This window comes from Amphiura filiformis, chromosome 5 (genome assembly GCF_039555335.1).
Source record: "Amphiura filiformis chromosome 5, Afil_fr2py, whole genome shotgun sequence".
Taxonomy (NCBI): domain Eukaryota; kingdom Metazoa; phylum Echinodermata; class Ophiuroidea; order Amphilepidida; family Amphiuridae; genus Amphiura; species Amphiura filiformis.
Window position 1 is genome coordinate 1,786,743 of NC_092632.1, and position 23,314 is coordinate 1,810,056.

General features: G+C 37.9%; 1 protein-coding gene across 1 annotated transcript; it reads right to left on the reverse strand.

Moving 5' to 3' along the window:
• Positions 1-627: 627 nt before the first annotated feature.
• LOC140152457 (translin-associated protein X-like) lies at positions 628-22,741 on the reverse strand. The gene is made up of 6 exons (XM_072174774.1): positions 22,680-22,741; positions 22,092-22,159; positions 14,731-14,851; positions 6,305-6,421; positions 5,361-5,670; positions 628-3,931 (listed from the first exon to the last, which is right to left on the reverse strand). Exons 2-6 carry the CDS (start codon positions 22,120-22,122, stop codon positions 3,449-3,451), a joined length of 1,062 nt encoding a protein of 353 aa, XP_072030875.1. The 5' UTR covers positions 22,123-22,159; positions 22,680-22,741; the 3' UTR covers positions 628-3,448.
• Between the last annotated feature and the right edge of the window lie 573 nt (positions 22,742-23,314).

A 23,314-nucleotide genomic window follows, 5' to 3' on the forward strand; every position in this document is an offset into this window, starting at 1 on the left:
TAAGTTTATGGGTAGACTTATGAATTGATTAGGATCAGAAATTAGGGCTAGGTTTTTCCCGAGTTAGAATCAATTTTAATCAGGCTAGAATTTGGGTTTTTGTTTTTCTACTGATTTGGATGGGCAAGGAAAATTTAAGTTTTATATTACAACCGGATATCTCAGGTTTTATTCAGAGTTCACCGATCGAGTGATAGCTAAAAACATCGCGTGCAAGTGTATTATTGAATCATTGAATCAGTGACGTATAAACTGTGTGCATATCGCTATTTGTCTTACGTTTGTTCGTCCTAGCTGTGTTAAGCTACACCAATATTCATGATAATAATACGATCTGCAAGCTAATACGCGCATTGTAGGTGCTGGAATGAAATAGCAATTTCCTCCATTTTACCTCATTTGTATGGCTCCAAAATAGATGGGACAATGTGATCAGTAAAAACTAACATTTAAATAGGAATCTATTTTTCATGCAAATCACACATTACGGCTTTATTGTTTATAACAATCTTAGAATTATGGTGTAAGTGAGGACCAGGGTAGCTGCTGTGTGTATAGGTTAAGTAACGGTAGAATTGAGTTTACAAATTCACAAGAAGTTAATTTCTGAAACTAGAATCAATAATCAATGTTCTTTTACATTTTCACCAAGAAAATTTATTATCAAAACTAAGCTTAATAATGGGTACACAAAAGTATTTGTTTATTTTTGTTTTTACTTTACTACATTACTATATGATCATTAACTTATGACTTAATGAAGAAAGAGTGTCTCAGGCAAATATCAAGAAAAGGAGCCTAGTTCCAGCATCATTGCTGTACCCAGACGCATAGCCACAGGTGGACCCACCTTTGACCTCAGTAATATGACCTTGAACACCACCCAAAAAAAAGGAGCCAGAGTTTCTGACCATGGCACACCTATCCTGAAAATCTGAAGTCAATCTGCCTATCCATTCACAAGATCCGGAGGTACGGAAGCATCACAAACAGTACGTCTCGCGATGGAGGCATAAAAAATATATAAAGAAAACAGTTTGGAGTCAAATGCAGTAGCAGGGGCAATTTTGTACTCACAACTTACATATTCTATCAAAATATTGGTAAAAATGTCTTACATTGTGAGTGTTGACATGAGATGACTCCATGCCTTTAACACACACCTACACGTATGCCAGTGATAGATAAACTGATCATGTGCAGGTAAAATATCAAAATTACCTGCTCATCTGCCAGGTACCAAATTTAGCATTATCTGTATGGTCTCTTCCCACCTGCCAATGTGGATATCGCAGTAACAATGTGCGAATCAACGTGACATATGTAGGGTTGAACTGCAAAGGCTTTTGGGATTATTTCAAAATAGCTTAATATTGGGCTATTCCAGTTGAAATCCATACACCACATATAGAAGACATGACCTTAATCTCCCACAAAGGGGGTGTAGATTTCTGATGGAGTCATGCATTTAGGTAACCCCATTTGAAATGCACACTCCGTGTGTGCAAGATTAAGGTCAACTGGAATAGCCCATTGATGAAATATTCACCATTTTGTTCATATACTGCTCTTTGCTAAATATACAGTTTTCTGCAAGATTGTTTCCACAAGTAGCTTACAATACAATTTTAATTTATAATAAAAATATTACAATATCAGGTTGAGTACTCACACAAAAGTAAATTACATTGACATAATTGAATATTAATTGGTCAACAAATCAGCAAATTGAAATATTGTTACCAATTCTGATTCAGATCAGCTCAGGCCAAAATCGGGCCGATTCAAAAGCTACCCATGTGATAGACTCGCATATTTTACAAAATTGTCATTGGAACAACCCTGAGGAAGCTACTTAATAAGCTACTTCGATCATTCAGAACAAAGTGCATTGTGGGTAATATCACAGGGTATTAAACAGCCCTGAACTCATCGGATGTTTCAATGGGTGAAAATCAATAGTTTGACTGCTTTGAGCTTTTGGTCATCTCATCTTCTGAGGATTTATATGTATACAATAAACATGATTGCGCTTGAGTAGAATTAAAACAGTGCAACTTATCTGAAATATAGAATCCTGGATATTACCAGCAACCACACCAGATTTAAATGTTCATCAAAGAATTGCAAGGTTAAAAGTTTGTCAAAGGTTGCAAGCATCCACTTGCACTCTTGCGAAAAATTTGGTAAGATTCCCATTTATGGGCTGTAAGCAGGAAGTGTTTTAAGAGCATTGGACCTTTACCAAAAATAGGGAATAAAATTAACATATATATTTTTGATGTCTGCACAACAGAGCTACTGAATCATAGTTTGGAGTTAATGAGCCCCTCACATGATAACACTGACATAAAAATACAGGTTACCAAAATGAATGTGGAATGCTTCTGTAATGCTCTACACCAATGTGTCAGCATTGCATTTACTGCAATCTCATTATCATGAAATCATCACTAATCTTTGGATCCTTTCAGCAAAATCTGAATAAGGTGAATGTTCAAACCACCAAATTTCCCAACCAAACTTGCAATGTTTCTTCCACAGTATAATCTATAGACGAATCCAATTTCATGCATTCCTACACCTCAATGGGAGACATTACTAAACCTCATCTCAAATGAAATGTGAAATAATGCAGGTTTGGTGTGAATTTGAAACTGCATGCATTTCCATCACTCCTGTTACACAAAAGAAAGCCAAAATCTTACAACGCAATACAATATAAAATTGTTCCTTAAATCAGTTTTGTCCACCCACTTAGGCAGACACAATACCAATTTGCTGGGGATGGGTCCCAGTAATGGTCAAATGAATTCTGACCATCACTTGGCTCGTTGGATTTGTCTATACTAGAGGTCATCCCATAAAATCTTGTTATTTTTTCTAAGCATTTCCTTGGATGCTACATATATTCAGGTATTTGACCTTAAAGTAAACTAACGTAGATGATAACTTTGAGATCTTTAGACAAAACCTTTGTTTCTTTCTAGAAACATTGTTCCCTGCTCCCTTGCTCATGCAAGTTGTATAGTTGATCCTTTCTTGATCTGAAGTTCTTAAACTCTGATGACTTTCAATTTCAGCAGGTGATTTGTGTGAAAATGGATAAGTAAGACTTGTTCTTGTTAAATGCAAGGTTAAAAAACTAGTTAAGTTCTGCATCTTAAAGAACATGGCATTTTCATTACCCTGCTATCACTACAACAGCTGAATTATACCATTTTTCCAGGTATACCACCATGCAATATTCTATTGGGTCATGTTGCTGTGCACATTCTCATCTAAATGCACAGATTTTAAAACATGACAATTGTGCAAGACTGAGAAAGATATTCAAACATTTACTACAAATGTTTAGCTGGTGACAGCGCCCCCTAGAATAATGCATGACGGGCTATATAGAGAAAAATGTGCACATGAACTGTGAGCAAGTTGACATAGTGGCCTCCTACTCCTCACCACCGTCATCACCAGCAAACCCTCTCTCTCCTTTCTCAACTGATGCAATCGCATCTAACAACATATGTTCTGGAATCTCTGAACCTCTCACATGCAATGTATAACAAGTGTTTTCAACCTTCTTCAAACTCTGACGCATCGTGTACAACTTACGGACAACCTCACGATTAGGCGTGTTTCCCAGGAGTTGGAATCCGTCGTAAATCTCGCGCATGAAAGACACCAGCTGGAAAGGTGTTTCTCGATCTCCGCTGCCGACACTGTTGATGCACATGCGCATGAGCTCCCCCGTGAAATCTGCCATGCCAAGCATATACTCGTTGGGTGGAATGTGCATGTCTATTTTGAGTGTCTCTGGGGGCGCTTCATCACCACCGCCTGTAACGCAACTTTTTGGCTCTGTAGATGATTCGTTTTCTGCTTCTGTTTTGGTTTCTGTAGCTGTTTCTTCTGATGTGTCCTCTTCTGGTTTCTGGGTTTAAAAGTTTTAGAGTTAATTATTACAACAAGTATAAAAAAAACTTCCTACAACATTGCCAAAATATGCAAATGATATGTTATTTAATTAGTACTCTCACAAAATATACAGAATTTAGATTACATTCTGTATCAGACTGCATGCTTTGTGAGACTTGAACGGGACAAAGTACAACTTTCAAAAAACTACATCTTTTCTTAATCGGCCTCGTGTCATTGTATTAATCCTTAATTCAAGCTTGGACCCAAGAAGTCATTTACTGTATATCTTTTGTTCCCGCAATGATGTATTTCCAAACTGTTTTTTATATTTACTGTTTTGTGTTTTCTCTTGCCTGAGATCCATATGGATCTCAATTGTTTTGGGGTTTGGTATGTGTTCTTCTTTGGTAATAAAGATGATTTGAAATTAATGAGCCATTGTGACCAAATGCAACAATGGGTCACATTGTAAATTAGACCAGGTGTGCAAAACCAATAGGCTACCGATATGTTTTATATTTTTTTTAATTTCATAAACACAATTTGGATTTATTAAAATCAATATTATTGGGAACTTAGAACTTGTAAACCCTTTATCTGGGCAAACCATACAGCACCAGAACAAAACTCATCCTACTCTACCAACAATAAGTTGGGTTTAGATTAATGAGTGGATTTTAAAAATAATTCATATTTTTGGGAATAAAATTTACAACATCACCCACCCTCATTCCAGAACGTGTCAGAACATGTTCATCCACAAATTAATATAATGAGATTTCAATAACATATTTCCTGTCTACTTTGAATGCCTCTAGTCTATGTTGATTGATCTATGTATAATTCAATGTTAAAACCCCAATATAATATGCTAAGTGGTCGTATATTGTAGGCCTGCTAAGAATATCCACCTTAATTTTCCATAAATGCAAAATCTATTTAAAAATTGTTACAAATTTTAATTTCTTTTTTTTTTTTGTGGATTTGGAAAGTCCCTGGACCTAAAGCCATGTGCTGAAATCACTCATGGTTTATTTTTAAAATTTTGGGGAAAATCAAATTGGTTTTGTACACACTTCTAAAATAGATTCTTAAGTGACTATGATTGTAATTTTTTGGTGATTTTTTTCCAATTTTTAATATTTTTTAAATCAATCACGACTGAATGCAGCACTTGGCTCTAGGTCAAGGGACTGTCCAAATTACCCAATCTGACCTGCAAATAATGCAATTGCATATTCTTAGCAGCCTTAGTATATTGTTATTTATGCACTAGTTCGGTGTGGGCAGGGAACCAGGCAATAATTTGGACAGCATTTGTTTTTTGCTAAAATAATTGTTATCATAGGCAACATAATTTGATTGAAAGATGCAAAATGTGAACCTGAAAAAACAAATGTTTTCAGCTGCCCCTCAGTCAGCACATCATAAAACATACTCACTTTCACATCTGATCCTTTTTGTTGTTTCATCCCTGCATCTCTAGCTTGGTTGACCTTTGACCCTTCTGATTCCTTGGTTACCTCAAAAGATAACTGTTGTTCCAGTTCTTTGTGGCCCAATAACTTGTTATTTTTGATGTAATGATAAAACAGTAGCGCCTCAATGAATTCTTGTACACCAGGGGAGATTGCTCTCAGGTATCTGTAAGGATCCTCACCCTGTAGCTCCTGCGTAATCTGACACAGTCTCTGCTTCACATTGGCTATCTTGCTGTCAGCTTCCTCCAACACAGATTGCTTCTTCTCATCACTGAAATCAAGGGATGGAATCATTTAAATCGGTTAAAATTTAACTGAGTAGATGTCCAACGATAGACGAACAAATATACAGACAATTCACCAACAGGCAAAGTTCCCATGCTTTGTATGCTGAGAATTCTTGCATATTCATGAGGACCGATAGTTCAATTGTGCGGGTCTCACAAATCACGTCAGCAGTGCATGCCACCGCATTACGCGATAGTGCGCTGTGTGTCTTTGTGTTTACGAAAGACCATGACGACCACATGTCCATAACAACACTGCAAAAGGGGGAGGGGATACATAGCAGGGAAATAAAGTTTTCTAACCCGTGAAACAGTTAGACAACCCATTTGACCCCAAGCAGAGACATTTCCCGGTCGTGTTATGTCAGATCGTATTTTCCCATGAGTTTCCAAGGCAGCGGGTTTGGCATCTTTTTTCGGCCAATTAGAGCTACCCTTTCATGCGGGCTAGGTCACGGAGATTGCAGATTTTGGTCATTGCATTTGTTGACCAGCAATCGGGAGGATGTAAAATGTATTTCCATGTGTTTCCTTGTCTCTGTCAGGGGTTAATAGGATTGCATGTAATGACATTTGTATTGTGGATTGTAAGTTGAAAGAGGTATAGGAAACACTTACTTTGAGATTCTATGCAGCAAAAAGATGACTCGTTTGCTGTCAATGGTCACATCACGACTCAGTTTGACGAGTCTCTCATACTTGTCATGAACACTATCTAATTCAGTCTGGAAAGTCCTGTCAGAAGAAAGAAAAAAGAAAAGGAAAGTTAGAGGCCGGTGATGCGATTGTAACACCAAGATGTTTTCAACCTCATATTGAGGCCCATCACCCAAACATGCTTAACCCTAACCGTACCAAACATCAAAAAACCTCAATTCAGAAAGCATAGGTAGGTATCCCATGTGATGCGATTGCATCATCATGTGTACAGTCTGAGTCATATGGCGACGGAAAGCTTGGCCGGTCAAGCTACACCCCTGTTGCAAGGTATGCCTGTGCACGGGCGTGGCACCCAAGGGGTCAGGGGTTCAAAACCGCACCCGAAAAAGTTTTCTCTTCTTCTTCCTTCTTTCTTCCTTCCTTCTTTTCCCCCTCGTCAAAAAGCAACTGGGGCATTAAGGCTAATCTAAGTTTTGAGTGAGCCAGGGGTTTGGATTCTAGAAGCTAATTGTGTATCACAGTGGCCCATGAAACAGTACACGGTTTCCGTGGTAGTAACCACCACTTATTGTTGTTCATACCACCTGAACGAAAAATATTCCAGGCCAACAATTTCACTGGGGTTATTATAAAAGTATGAGGTTTCACATGCTACCAAAATCTGCAGTTCGATGGGGTAAAGGGGTGTCAGGCCCTCAATGTAGCCAATACAATATCAATGGCAAATCAATGTTTGTTTGTGTGTGTTATGTGTGGGGGGGTGTGGGTGTGGTGGGTGTTAGCTTTTTAGCTTTTACCTTCACAATATTAATGTGTTTGCTGTCTCTAAATGATTTTGATGTTGTGTTATTTATTATTTGTAATTGTCCAAATTGCAGGCAGACTTAACTTAACCTGCACCCCCCCCCCCCTCTAATTTATTTTCCCCTCATCTTCTTTTTGGAGTTGGTGGGGCGGTCTTAGAAGTGCACAGCACCTGTTCGCTCCAGCCATTCGCTGGACTTTTTAAAACATTTTGTTCCTTTTAGGTTGTGTAAATTTTGATTTAATATTGTTGAAATACTGTGCCAGTGATAAAGTGTAATTAAATTTTTTTTTAAATATGCATATTATGGAAATCAAAGATGAATTAATTGATTTTAAACTCACAAAAATCTAGTCAAAATGTTCAAAGTCAATTTTCCACTTTCATGTACATGTACACACATTCATAATAATAGTAATACCAACAAGTATTAATGCTAGATTTGCAATGAAATACAATGCTTTAGTATAGTAGGCACAGACCTGTATACTTTATATCAAATTTATTTGGCTGTCAGGCCCAGCAAAAGTGGCAAGCACTGACAGAATAGTGGACCCCACCCTTGCAAACTGATCATTGCACTATTACACGTTGATACACATGAAATTTGTCAATACAATAACACATAAAATATTAAAACCAGCACTATAATAAAGCATGAAGCTCCAAATACAACAGGGAAATGTTTAAATTGTGATTAACCCTAACCGCCTAAGGGCTTTTTGGCGACGGGAAGGGAAGGGAAAGAAGGAAAGAATAAAGAGAGAAAAGAAAGAAAGAAGTTGTTTGCTCTGGGTGGGATTCGAACCCGAGACCCCTCGCATGCCAGGCACTGGGTTGGCGACACTTTGCCACGGGTCTTGGGCTTCGCTGGCCAGCGAAACCGTGCCTATATATCACTTAGGGCGATTGCGTCATCGTGGGATGCACGCACGAACAGTACATATATCAAGTAGTATTTTGTAGTATACAGGTGGGTTAGGGTTAATTTAATTTGGTCAACCTAAGAACTTTTTGGCTAGAACCACCAATGTAGAGCCGATATATTGCACTTATTCATGCATGATAATGGATACAATCCAAAGATTACGGCCCTCCCCAAATCTACACTGTATCAAAGTATATGTAATGTGGTGAGGAAGCTCAGACCATTTATTTGGGAAGTGTTGGATGGAGTGGTAATGAAAAGCATCAGTATTGGCTTTGTGATGTGATTTAGTGATCAGTATACCCACTGTTTGGACAAATTTTATTTAAAGCAGGCATATGATATCTCTATAAGGATGTTGAGGTATTTTTAAATACAAAATACTTTCCTCTATTTTATGGTTAACTGGATAATTACAATACATATTGCATGACACAGAGAACTCAATCAACCTTTCATTTATGAAGCCTAAGATCCATCAGAAAGGCAACGATAAATGATTGAAATGCCAATTAAAGCCATTCTGGGTTTATATCCTGCTTAGCAACCATATACAATCGCCATAGGAACTGATGGTTTTTGGTCAGGAAGAGCTTGGTGACAAATGGATCAGTGGAGTGTAACAAATTAAGTCTTATTGGTTCTGGGTATCTGCATCATGATAATGCTCAAAGTACAAAATAACAACTCAGTGGATGATTAAAACACATTATTACAATTTAAATTCAAGGGACATTCAGTGATTTGTAATTGTATATACTTAAATACTATTTCTCATGAAGTATGTTTTAATTTAATAATAATAATAAAAAAATAGAGAGATAAGAGAGAAGAAAGTCATGTCCATAAATTGCATGCAATTCTGTTGTCTAGAGCTCTTACATACCCAAACTATGCTCACAATTATTGTAAAATCTTATGTCCAGCCCTTTTCTTTGGAATCGTTCAATAACTACAATGTATAGTCTGCAACATTAAATTTCTAGCATTTATTAACAGATTCTTCGCATAAAAATAGCCCATCTCCGTCATAGACCAATATACATTATCAAATCTGAGTGGTATGGCTAAATACCTGGCTCTGGATCATTTTAACCTGAATTATTGTTTCCTTAAAAAAATTGGTTGTTTTTTGCCACTTATCTAAACCTTTTGTTTTAAATTAGGGGATGTGCTACATGTCACTCAAAATGATAACATTCTAATCAAACTAGTCCCATAAAATCTACTAATGCCCCTTTAAATACAGCAACTTGTGCATGACGTGCTGAAAACATGATCTATGCGGCTAAGTGCAAGTAACAATAGATATTGAATGCACTCTATATTATAATAGATTGTACCGCATCATATATTGCATCTATTAAATTTTGCAGCAGTGAAACTAATAATATGAGCATTCTATCTATGTTTTTGCAAGCACTTTCAAATTTGCAAGGGACCCTTAATTAATCTACGACATTAAATTGGCAAAAAAATGTTCTATCAGAATTTGCATTTTGGAACTTGCTATAGATGATCTACTAAAGAAAGCACATAATATATCAGTTAGTTAGTTTTGAATATAACCCATCAACCCTAACCATACCAAACATAAAAAACATCAATTCACAAAGCATCTGTAAGCACAGGTATCCTACATGATCTGAAAAGTCATGTGGGCACGCAAAGCTTGACCAGCCAAGGTAGACCCCCGTGGCAAGGTATGTCTATGCGCGTGTCTGGCACCAAAGGTGTCCCTGGTTCAAAACCGCACCCAAGAAAATAACTTTTCTCTTCTTCTTTCTTTCTTCCTTCTTTCCCCTCTCCAAAATAGGCCTGGGCGTTAGGGTCAACAAATTACTTTATATAACTCATACAAAGTTTCTTGTCATTTGATTGGCCAACTACTATTGATTATTTCTGCTATTTTTAGCGGCCAGCTGCAAAAGGACTATTGCACTCCGTGCCCATGCAATATTTACTTTTCCTTTACACAGACTAGGAGCTACTATAGCAATGTTGACAGATGCGCAAGGTTTCCAACATTAGCATGTATAACAGTGAAATGCTATCTACTGAAGACAGCACATCTTTCAACAGCATGATGCTTTCTACTGAAGATAGCATTAAACTAACATCATTAGCATGTATAAACAGTGAAATGCTATCTACTGAAGACAACACATCTATCAACAGCAAATTGCTTTCTACTGAAGATAGCATTATATTAGCATCATTAGCATACGTATAAACAGTGAAATGCTATCAGCAGCAAGTTGCTTTCTACTGAATATAGCATTACATTAGCATCATTAGCATACGTGTTCAGTGAAATGCCATCTACTGAAGACAGCATGTATCTTTCAACAGCAACTTGCTTTCTACTGAAGATAGCATTATATTAGCATCATTAGCATGTATAAACAGTGAAATGCTATCTACTGAAGACAGCACATATCATATCAAATCCCTTGTCAACCTTTAGACAAGAACTCTCCAGCACGAAATGTCCCATTGCAATTCATCCACAAAAGTTGCCAAAATGGGGTCATTTTTTGTATAATTCAACACAGCATGAACATTTTGGAATGTATAGGCCTCACCAGGTATCAAAATGGAGCTGAGAATATTCTCCATGCTGCTAGACTATTTATTAGTCCAAAGGTTATTTTGTTAAGTCGCGTGAAATTTTTAAGTGCCAAGTTTTTTACTTCTTTTCAGTGAGTTTACTGTGTGAGTGCACTTTTTGGGACAAAAGTTGACTCTTTCTTCTATCCGTATGTGGTCTAGCGCCATCAATTCCACCTCACCAGGCTCATGGGAATTCCTGAATCATTTCTGAAACTAACAATGCCAAATATAGCATGATAGGTCAAATATCAGGGTCGCCTTGCTAAAAATAGTAAAAGTTTTGATGAAACCACCAGACAACTAAAGCCGCTTGCTGAAATCTTAGTGACTAGTCTCCAACACAGGCATTTGCAACGCGCATGCGTTGTATGTGGAAACAGATCGTTGTGGTATGACTGCAGACATAGGTCCATTGATGTAATATGAGCTCCTCACTGTGAGCTGCACTGAAATCTCGTGCCCTCAAGGTTATGAGTATCACTATACATTGTATATGCATTTTGCTAAATAACTTTTGTTGACATTTTCAATAAAAGGATTTGATATGTTCAACAGCAAGTTGCTTTCTACTGAAGATATCATTATACATGTATTAGCATCATTAGCATGTATAAACAGTGAAATGCTATCTACTGAAGACAACACATCTATCAACAGCAAGTTGCTTTCTACTGAAAATAGCATTATATTAGCATCATTAGCATACGTATAAACAGTGAAATGCTATCAGCAGCAAGTTGCTTTCTACTAAATATAGCATTATATTAGCATCATTAGCATACATGCTCAGTGAAATGCTATCTACTGAAGACAGCATGTATCTTTCAACAGCACGTTGCTTTCTACTGAGGATAGCATTATATTAGCATCATTAGCATGTATAAACAGTGAAATGCTATCTACTGTTAGACAGCACATCTTTCAACAGCAAGTTGCTTTCTACTGAAGATAGCATTATATTAGCATCATTAGCATGTATAAACAGTGAAATGCTATCTACTGAAGACAGCATGTATCTTTCAACAGCAAGTTGCTTTTTACTGAAGATAGCATTATATTAGCATCATTAGCATGTATAAACATAAAAATGCTATCTACATGTACTAAAGACAACACATCTTTCAACAGCAAGTTGCTTTCTACTGAAGATAGCAGCATCATTAGCATGTATAAACAGTGAAATGCTATCTACTAAAGACAGCACATCAATAGCACGTATAAACAGTGACATGCTATCTACTAAAGACAGCACATCTTTCAACAGCAAGTTGCTTTCTACTGAAGATAGCATTATATTATTAGCATCATTAGCATGTATAAACAGTGAAATGCTATCTACTAAAGACAGCACATCTTTCAACAGCAAGTTGCTTTCTACTGAATATAGCAGTTTTTTTAGCATCATGAGCATGTATAAACAGTGAAATGCTATCTACTAAAGACAGCACATCTTTCAACAGCAAGTTGCTTTCTACTGAAGATAGCATTATATTATTAGCATCATCAGCATGTATAAACAGTGACATGCTATCTACTAAAGACAGCACATCTTTCAACAGCAAGTTGCTTTCTACTGAAGATAGCAGTATATTAGCATCATTAGCACGTATAAACAGTGACATGCTATCTACTAAAGACAGCACATCTTTCAACAGCAACTTGCTTTCTACTGAAGATAGCATTATATTAGCATCATTAGCATGTATAAACAGTGAAATGCTATCTACTGAAGACAGCACATCTTTCAACAGCAAGTTGCTTTCTACTGAAGATAGCATTATATTAGCATCATTAGCATATGTATAAACAGTGACATGCTATCTACTAAAGACAGCACATCTTTCAACAGCAACTTGCTTTCTACTGAAGATAGCATTATATTAGCATCATTAGCATGTATAAACAGTGAAATGCTATCTACTGAAGACAGCATGTATCTTTCAACAGCAAGATGCTTTCTACTGAAGATAGCATTATATATTAGCATCATTAGTATGTATATAACAGTGAAATGCTATCTACTGAAGACAGCACACATCTTTTTAATAACAGCAAAGCAAGTTGCTTTCTACTGAAGATTAAATATGTTAATACAGTAAGCCAAAAAATTAAGGTACCAGTTATGTCCATCCCTGTATATCCTAAACAAAGACAGATATGTCATAATTGGAACCAGCAGCCAATAACTGCATCTTTTAGCTCGAATTTAAGACCTCATTCGTTGACATTGTGCAAAAAATAAAGACATGACTATCCAAAAACCCAAGGAAGATGCCAATTTAAAAGTTGCAGTTTGCTTTGTCGCATGCCCTATTGATTTGTACATAAAACGTTCGTGAACAAGAAAACTGGCACCGTGCTTCCATTGATTAGCACGTTAAAACTTGCGTCGTGCTTTCATTGATTAGAACACAAAAGTGCAACTTTTGATTTCGTTTTTTCATTAGGTTTTAGATCACTGTTTCTTTAATTCTCAACCAATTTCAACAAGTAAGGTCTTAAATTAGAGCTACAGAGTACAGGTATTGGCTGCTTGTTTTAATTTTGACATATTTGTCTTTATTTAGGATATGCAGGGGTGAACACAACTGGTACCTTAATTTTTTGGCTTACTGTATATGCTGCCCTCGTGATATATAAATGCTGAAATGACCGCAAAAACATACAGCAGGCCTACTGGGGGCAGTATAGCAAGACATCACACAAACATACATGTGACAGCAGTCCCATTTTGTAAGTAACTTGAAAATAGAGTCACATTTGGTTAGTTATAATGTGTTATTACTGCTTTATATTGGGATTTTTATATATTTGTTTTTGTAAATTGGACAACCAACCTTACTACAGATGATCAAGATACCTTTTTGGATCATTCATTTTTATAATTGCCTGTCCATAAAGTCAAGTGGATGGGCTATGAAAAAAAAGATTTGCAGTAAAAAAGAGATTTGCTATTCTCAATGAAAACTAGAATGGTTGTGCCAAAATCAGGCGATATTTGACACTGATATTATCTCTCCTGATATGATGAGACTCTTATTTAAACATTTGCAGGGACGTAACTATAATTAAAGACAGAATTAAAAAGACTATTTTGCATCTGATGTCACTGTTAATCAAACTCCCTATCGACCCAAAGCGCGTAAAGCCTTGATTGGTTAATACTGCATCAAAGGAAGGTCGATTCATCTGGTGCCGATCGGAAAAGGAATAGCAACGGAAATTACGTACTTTTACAAGGCAAAAAGCAACTTTTCTAGACATTGTTGACAAATAAGTGCCTTCGGGAAAGAAAGTTTCCTACTATGAAAACCTAACTTTTGAGATGGTTTGTATATTTGAAGGTGCAAAATTAACCATAAGGCATCCTGTTTTACCCTCCATTGTGGCATTCAAAATGGCAGTGCTGACTCTGTAGGAATTTGAATCTTGCCAAAGTTCCCTACATCTTCATCACATGACCAAATATGCAATAAATATCATAGTTCAAGGGACTACATGCTACATATTTCCTTTCCTTTCCTGTTGTTTTGGAAACTCTTTAATTGCAAAATATATCTTTGGAACTGATTGTTCAATTTCAATGGGGTTTTCTGCAAAATGCAGCGCTGTAAATGCTTTTTACTATCTTATAAGAAACTGAAAATTTAATATTTCCTAGTTCCAACTGATTTTGCTTGATCGCATCACATAATGAACCACTTGTCTTGAATCACTGAAATTGCAGTGAAGTAATTGGATTCCTTGCCCCTATATACATAACTTTTGTTACCAGTGTGTAGTTATTTTTTAAGAAAAATGCAAAATTAACTACAAAATTTATCAGGGGTGTAGTACCACCTTAAGTCGGTTGGAAGTATTGATTCTTTCATATTTTGACCGCCTAGACAGTTCAACAAGCTGCTCCATTCCCGTTCTTGGAAGTCTTGCGGATTCTGGTTGTAAAAGAACTTTCCTCTAGAAAGTCTCCTTTCTTTACAACCATTTTTTCCTTTTTACCACCAGTTTAGGAAGCCCTGGAATAAGATATATTGTTACCTGAATACAGCAATTACTGGTGAGTTCTCATTCACAGGTGGTTTGGTAGTCTTGGATGTTTTTTGACCTCCATGGTGATAGTGATGATCATCACGACCTTTGCCTCTTTTGTGACCACCACCTTCAAATAAACACAAAAGCAAAAGCAGGCAAAGAAAATGAACATAGATTACAGGGTATTTGAGTGATTATGTCACTCAAACCTCATGTCTCGAATGTCATTTGTTCTGCATTTTTTCACATTCGTAACATTGGAAGAATTTGATGATATCTTACTCGTCCTGAACTAGGCAAATCGTACATTCATTCATAACTTTTCACTTAGATAACTGCAATTCTCTTCTCTATGGCTTGTCACATGAACAAAAGATACAGTTGACTCATCAAAATAACTTTCATCCAAATTTCAACATTAACAGAATAAATAACCATGGCATGACGCATGAGCAGTGCAGCTAAACGGACATGAACAAGGCTTACGATTGACTGATACATCATCGCATGTGTATAAAATTAGTCTCAGGCCAGACTGTATTTTTCTATCACGGGTTTGTTAGGATTGACGAGCGTCAGACCGACACAATCTGGTTGTGTAGGAGACTATCATCGTGACGCCCACGTTCATTGGTGTACGCAGGGGGGTGTTACGGGTGTGAAACACTATCCTTGGGTCTGTCAAAAAATAAAATGAGGGAAAAGAAAAGGAAAAGAAAGAGAGGGGAGGGATAGGGAGGGAGAGAGAGAGATGGGGGAAGAGGAGCGTTGGGAGATGAGCAAGGCATAGGGGACATATTATCACAATAATATCATTGGCCTATACATGCCTTAACAACCCCCACACAAATTATCTCACCCCTATACCAGGTATTGATCGGCAACATATGTTAATGTGTTAATTATTGATACATGTCAACACCCCCTCACATCAACACACCCCTGGCAACGTACATACGTAAAGGTTTATTCGTCTCAGATATACATGGTTACACCAACACCCCCCCACACACACACATCATCCAGGGAAGCCCTAGCCGCACTTCCCTGCATCATCACACACCACACCCCTACCCCAGCAACATAAAAATTGTCAACCCACCCCCACACTTACAAAACTGCATCTCTTACATACACCGTATTGCGCCATGTTATCAGCTGAAAGCTGTTTGCAATTTTTTCTGTCAAAACATGGTGCAAGTAGGCCTACGCAACTTATGTACTTCAGATGCTTTTACTTTGTAATCTACATCTAATCGCTTTTCAAAAGAATAAAATAAAACATATTTACATGTAGACAGTATTTTGCATTGAAATAATGTAAAAATTATGTACGAAATGGCTTCAATTGGGCCTTCATTTTGCAAAATTTCTGAGGGAAAACTTTGTTCACGAAAGGCTTCATAGACCGTCATTTCCAGTGGCGGCGCTTCAAGCGCATTGCCCCCCCAAATATTTTTCTTGCCCCCCCACTTTTGAGGCAAAATCCCAAAAATCATGTAAATTCTCACTTTTTGTGGCAATTTTGTTCAAACTTTATCAATTTTGCCCCAACCTCTAAAATTCACTTTGCCCCCGAAAAAAAAAAAAATTCCTGGCGCCACCACTGGTCATTTCACAAGTTTTCAGCTTTTTGAAACTAAAATTTTACACACTAATAGTGCCAAAATTATTTACCAAATTGCTTCAATTAGGTCTTCATTTTGAAAAAGTTTCTTACTTCTGATGGGGGACATCCCCAGACACCCCCCTGCATAGTGGATAAACAAGTGGCCATTTTCGCTTCTGCTTTCGACATTTACCAAAGCCTACAATTAAGAGAAAACTTGTTCACGAAAGGCTTCATGCACCATCATTTCACAAATTTTCAGCTTTCCAGACTGGAATTTTACACACTAATAGGCCTAGTGCCAAAATGGTCCACCAAATCCCTTCAATTAGGTATTAATTTTGAAAAAGTTTCTTACTTCTGAGGGGGACATCCCCCCTGCATAGTAGATAAAAAAAGTGGTCATTTCCGCTTCTGCTTTCGACATTTACCAATTTGTGTTTAACACAATATTTATAGGCCTACAATTTAGGGAATAAATTTGTTCACGAAAGGCTTCATGACCATCATTTCACAAATTGTTAGCTTTTTCAGACTAAACTTTTACACACTAATAGTGCCAAATGGTCCACCAAATCACTTCAATTAGGTATTCATTTTGCAAAAGTTTCTTACACATCCCCCTCAGACACCCCCCTGGCACGACGCGATGTCCGCTACTATTATTTTTTTATCATCACACCCCCTTGACAAATTCCTGCGTACGCTACTGCCCATGTTGGAACCCAGTTGGAACCATTGGAGTACGGTACGGAAGAAATATGGTTCATTTTAAAACAGGACTGAAGCAATGTGGCCATTTCTATGTTTGTACCGGGCAGATACCCAGGGACTGTCTTTTGAGGAGAGCGAGAGCAATCACTCTCTACTGCTCCCCCAGTTGTGACAGACTTCTCCAAGGCATTTGATTGCATCGACCATACTTAAACTATCCAGAGACTCTACGAGCTTGGTGTCAGAAGCGAGTTACTGCCGTGGATTATAAACTTCCTCACAGCTCGTCGTCAACGGGTGCAGTACCACTCTGCCCTGTCAGAATGGGAAACTCTCTCATGTGGTGTCCCACAGGGCACTAAGCTGGGCCCCATCACATTTCTTGGTGTGATCAACAATCCTTCTGAGGAGTCTCTGACTAAAAGCTTTAAGTATATTCTTGAAGAGGTTCATTAGGTTTGTAGAAACTCATAATATACATTTCATCTTGTCAAAACCAAAAGTTATTTACTGACCTGACAGTTTCGACCATCTTGGACGATGATCATCTTCAGAGTGATGTTTTTCTCTCCACCTTCTGTTTACCAACAGAGGGCGCACCAGCGCCCAGAAGTGGGTCGATATCGTGGCTAAGATAATGGGCCCCTCGTCTCTGTTCATTGTGTTCGGTGCTCTCTTCCGTATCCAGATGGCTTCTCTTATACTGGCGGGCTCCCAAATTACATTCCTTTTCAAGTACTTGAGCATCTTTCCAGTTAATCACATGATTTTGTTGAACGGCATGGTCCGCGATAGCAGATTTGGACTGTTCGCTAGCCGACTGTTTTCTTGTTTGACGAGTAAATGTTCCTTTACTATGGGCTACTTTCTCAGTTTCTTTTTTATGCTCTTTCAATCTTGTTTCAAAACGCCGCCCCGTTTCACCAACATAAGTATTATCACAATTTGCACAAGGAATTTCATATATGCTGTCCGTGGTACTCATGGGGTCTCTTTTGTCCTTTGGATGCACCAACATTTTTCTTAAAGTGGTGTGTGGACGTACTGCAGTGGCTATGCCGTGTTTTCTGAAAATGCGAGTGGCTGTTTCTGTCATTTTTTCAACATAAGGTATGATTTTCAACTTGATCTTCCTTTACAATTTCTAAAATATCATCCACATAACGTTTCCAGAGGCGCGGCTTACAGTCTAAAGGCGCTGTGGCTATCGCTTGCTGCTCCAGAAATTCCAAATACAAGTTCGCGACAACTGGGGAAACCGGGCTACCCATAGCCGCACCAAATCGCTGCTTGTATATTTTTCCACGAAACAGAAAATATGTGGTGGTAAGTACAAACTTCAGAAGATCAATAATGTCATCCACCGCTAGTAGAGTCCGTTTGTGCAGAGTCTTATCCTGTTGTAATCTAGCTTTGATGACATTAAGCGATTAGTCGCTAGGCGTATTGGTAAAAAGCGAGACGACGTCATGCGAGTTAAAATTTCTCCTTCCTCTATCATGACTTCTGCTAAACTTTCCGCTAAATCCTTTGAATTGGTGACATGATGTTCAGTTCCTCCCACCATAGGCGACTGAATGTCCGCTAAGGCTCTCTATGTTTGATAGCCTATGGTCCCTGTATAGTCTACTATCGGTCTCACTTTATTACCGGGTTTGTGTATTTTTGGCGTGCCATAGATACGCGGTATATTCTCCGCCGTAGGAAACAGAAGATCATACTGATATTTTTCAATCTTCTTTTCTTTTTTCAACTTAGTAAGTATGGCTACCAGTTCTTTTTTGTAGCGTTGAGTGGGATCAGAAGGCAACAGTTCGTATATGTGCGCTCATCCGATAACATTGAATGAATTTTGTCCTCATATTCAGCTGTATCCATAAGCACCGTAGCCTTGCCTTTGTCTGCTGGCAGTATAAGTCTGCTGGCAGTTAGCCACGTATACGACCCACTTCTGGGCGCTGGTGCGCCCTCTGTTGGTAAACAGAAGGTGGAGAAAAACATCACTCTGAAGATGATCATCGTCCAAGATGGTCGAAACTGTCAGGTCAGTAAATAACTTTTGGTTTTGACAAGATGAAATGTATATTATGAGCTTTAAGTATGTCGATGATCTCCCCCTTGGAGAGGTTCGTCCTGCTAAACAAGTCAGCCAGATTGGACCCGATGTTCAGGACTTGTATGCTTGGGCAAAAGACCATCATCTCAAGCTCAATCCGAGTAAGTGCAAGGTGATGCAGGTTTGTTTCATGAGGGAACCTCCTGTCCCTCCTAGTCTTCACATTGCTGGGATTGAACTTGAGGTGGTGTCTGAGACTAAGCTCCTGGGGCTGACTGTCCAGTCCAATCTTGGCTGGCAGCCTCAGGTTAACAATATGGTTTCAAAAAGCAGTCGAAGGTTGTATATGCTCTCACGTCTCAAACGCTTTGGTGTTCCAACTGGTGACCTAGTCTCTGTTTATATTGGTTATGTTCGCCCAACATGTGAATATGCAGCCCCTGTCTGGCATGGTAGTATTACCAACAACCAGGCACATCAATTAGAGCGCATCCAAAAGAGGGCTTGCCGCATTATCCTTGGTGCTAATTCCTCATCCTACAGAGATTCCCTTGATCAGTTGGAACTCCAAACCTTGAATGATAGAAAACTACATCTCTGTACACAGTTTGCTCAAAAATGTGTCGAATCTGATAGGTACTCAGAATGGTTTCCACACAATATGAGGACCCACAATATGACCCTTAGACAGTGCAATAAGTATCAGGTCCCCAGAACTAAAACAAAAAGATATGGGAACAGCTCAATCCCCTATCTCACTCATGTACTTAATTAGTGCATCTCATCATGTTCATATTCAGCTGGTGTGTTTTAACTGTGATTTTATGACAGCATTTTTTATCTTGATGTACGGTATTCAATTTGTCCCTTATAATTTGGCTGGGCCAATTTATGTGCAATATTTTGTTATGTTATTTATTAATTACTGCTTTATAAAATTAAATTCTTTTGAGCATCTGGGATGTGTGTGGATGTGTGTATATGGAAGGCTGATCGTTTGGGTGTGGGTGTATGTAATTGTAAGGTGTGTGTGGAGATATAGGGGTGTATGAGCTGTATGAGTGTGAGTGTGCGATTTTGCCTCAACAAGTGCAATTAATTTCTTTGAGTAATTTTATGGTGTTTTATGTATATTTTTTTATGTATGTTTTTTATGTCTTTTAATGTAAACAATGTAATATTTCATGTAATTTGGCCTACGGGCCACAAATTTGAAATGAATTTAATCTGAATCTGAATCTCCTTAAATCTAATATGAGAGTGATTTTTAGCTCTCCTTAGTTGACCATTCTCTTCTTATTCTATTGTAAATGCTCTAAACAGCTCTCCTTGAAGGCTACAGAAGAGTTCTTTAATGCTCTCCTGCACATAGTCGATGGATACCGGGCATTTTTCTACATGGAGACTATTACAAATTCGTCCAAAGGTAAGCAAAGGGTTGGGGATCGCATTTTTAACTATGACTAAACTGTTTCAGAGTTGAGGACCTTTAAAAGTAGACCATTTCGGGGGCTGTATTTGGTGTACATGTCACGTTTTGAACCTGAGTAAAAAAAAAATAATAATAAGGCCAAGTAAAAAATAAAACATGTTTCACGTCCAAAAAAAAAAAAAAAAAGGAGGAGGAGGCGGCTTTTTATTTTCTATTTTTTATCGCAAAATTGGTGTAAATACCCATACTTAGAGCTGTTTTAGCGTATACAATAATGCCTGGAAAAAGAAGGAGGCCCTTTTTATTTGTTGTTCTGAGAGTTACACCCCTCCTATGATCACAAAACCTTCCTAAAATGTTTCTTGTATCTTAACAATTCTATATAAAGCATTCCAACTTCCTAGACATATTTTTTGAAAAGTTATAACTGAATTTCAAAAATAAAAATATATTGAGGAAACCTCAAAAAGGAAGCGGGAGGGGCGTGAAACATGTTTATTTTTTATTTTGCCTAATACATGGGATTTATAAAGCGCCCTACGATGTAAAAACAGCCTCAAGGCGCTGTACAGAATCTTAAAACTACATACACTAATACAAAATCAACTAGGGCCTACATGCTGAACAAAATAGTATACATGAAAAATAAGCATGATAAAACTCATAATACACACCTTAATATACTAAAAAACATAAAATAATGTACAAGTTACACAATCAATAAAATACCGTAAGCTTGACCAGCAAACTACTGGTATATAAAATTAGTCTACACTCTGAAGACACATGTTTAAAAAGTAGCAAAATGAATAACATTAAAAACGCTTTTAAAAAGGCAGTATTTGCACAAACCACATGCCACCTTATTTCACACATCTAAAAAACAATATAATTCAGAACCTTGCAGAAATGAAATTGCACAACTGAAATGAGATGACGATCATCCAAAACAACCATTATTTCAATTACGAGATAGACTCGCTTACCATGCAGCAATACTATAATCAATTGCAGTAAACCTTTGACGAACGCGTATTTTAAGTATACATCGCGTACATGTATTTACTGCGTTGCACGCACTTGTCTCTGATTGGTTGCCGAGCCCGAGGCGATCTGCTGTTGCCGAGTGGAAATTTATGAATATGAATGAACTGTGCGCCGTATGCATTGTTAGCTCTGAATTTGCAACATCACGGTAGTCGCGCTCATCAAAGATTTGCTGCATTTGGTTATACGTATTGTTTGCATGAGCCACACGTGCACACATAACACGACCGAAATTGGCGCTGGTAGTAAATTCCAATTTTCTTTGCTTTGCCTTGGTTGTTCGGCTCAAAATTAAAAGGGGATATATCTGACAGTAAAAGCTAACATTTTATGGCAAAGAAATACGAATCTATTTTGTCTGAAAATGTTATAATATGGCTTTTAAGCTTAAGCTTATTGCCTTAAGCTTACTTGACTGAGCTACCCAAATCACTGCACTGTAATTAATCATGCATCAACCAACCCCACAAACAACCCAATTACAGAACACATATAAAGCATTCTCTTACTTCTTCTATCAGATCTATCTTGACGAACCATTTTGCAAATTCACAAATCACAAGTACTTCGTTTTGCTATCCCAACTAGTCACGATTATCGCACTTTCAGTTTCCCACGCGTTTGAACGGGAATTGGATTGCCTACTTTTTCGATGTCTAGTGAGCAAATTTTTCAATATTTTGAGAAAATGATGTCAAATTTTCTATTCTGTATTGTTTGGTAATAATGTCTTTTGCCAATAGTATGTTTAAAGTTGTAATTTTGTGTTTTTGATCGCAAAGATCGGATATTTTCGTTCCCGATTCGAATTCTGAACCCTTCGCAAGGGTGCCGATTTCGGCAGAACTTTGACGATAATTTTGCCTTTTTGGACACTAAAATGCTTTCGATCCTTAATTTTGTTTCAACCGAGTCTTAAATTAGCAAGCACAATACGGTTGGTACCACTTTTATATACATTGATAAAATTTTAAAGATTTTTTTTCAAGTTTTTAACCGGCGCAAAGCGTTAAGTGTGTATTTCCCATTGACATCCAAAATGGGAAATACGAGTCTGATGGACATAGGAACGGCGTCCATGAGACTCAGCGAGTCTAATCCCAACATGTGATTGACAAATGGAAAACAACGCATGTAAGATTGACCCCACTTGACCCGGCCGGCAGCTGTTTTGGTAATAAAAACTCCTTTAAAAAGGAATAGGTCGAGAAAAGGAGGAGCTATCAAGATATTATAAGGGCCAGTTCACAAACACTTGTGGCTTGTTGGGGGGGGGGGGCTGATGACATGAAAATTATGGGTCAACCCCATAGAAAAGCAGATAGGTTTTAGCTCAATTTTCTCAAGAAATTTGTGGTCATTTTTTCAGAGCCCCTTGGGTCAAAAATTTTCAGCCCCCCCTTTTTTGCATCAGGCCCAGGGCCGGATTTACCATAGGGCCAGATGGGCCCGGGCCCAGGGCCCCCAAATTTTGGGGGCCCCCAAAATTGCCTTGTGTAGTTACATCTTCCATTTTAGCCGAAAAACACCATGTTTTTGGCCAAATTTGGTACAAAAATTGCAAAATTTGCCACGCTTCGCGCGCACTGACCTGTTGTGTAGCAACATTCAGCTTCGATTTGGGCTAAAATAGTCTATAATTAAATTTTTCGCGCGCTTCGTGCGCAAATGTCCTAGTAAAATCTAAAAACTTGCCCACTTGAGTGCACATGTCTTCCTCATGGTGCCGCGT

What these genes read in the sequence shown, in the direction of transcription:
- LOC140152457 (XM_072174774.1), bottom strand. Translation starts at nt 22,122, where the DNA reads ATGGTTCGTCAAGATAGATCTGATAGAAGAA. An exon ending in TTGCTGCATAGAATCTCAAA is followed by an intron (nt 5,671 to 6,304) that starts GTAAGTGTTTCC and finishes CCTTGATTTCAG; the next exon opens with TGATGAGAAGAAGCAATCTG. An exon ending in AAAAAGGATCAGATGTGAAA is followed by an intron (nt 3,932 to 5,360) that starts GTGAGTATGTTT and finishes TTTTAAACCCAG; the next exon opens with AAACCAGAAGAGGACACATC.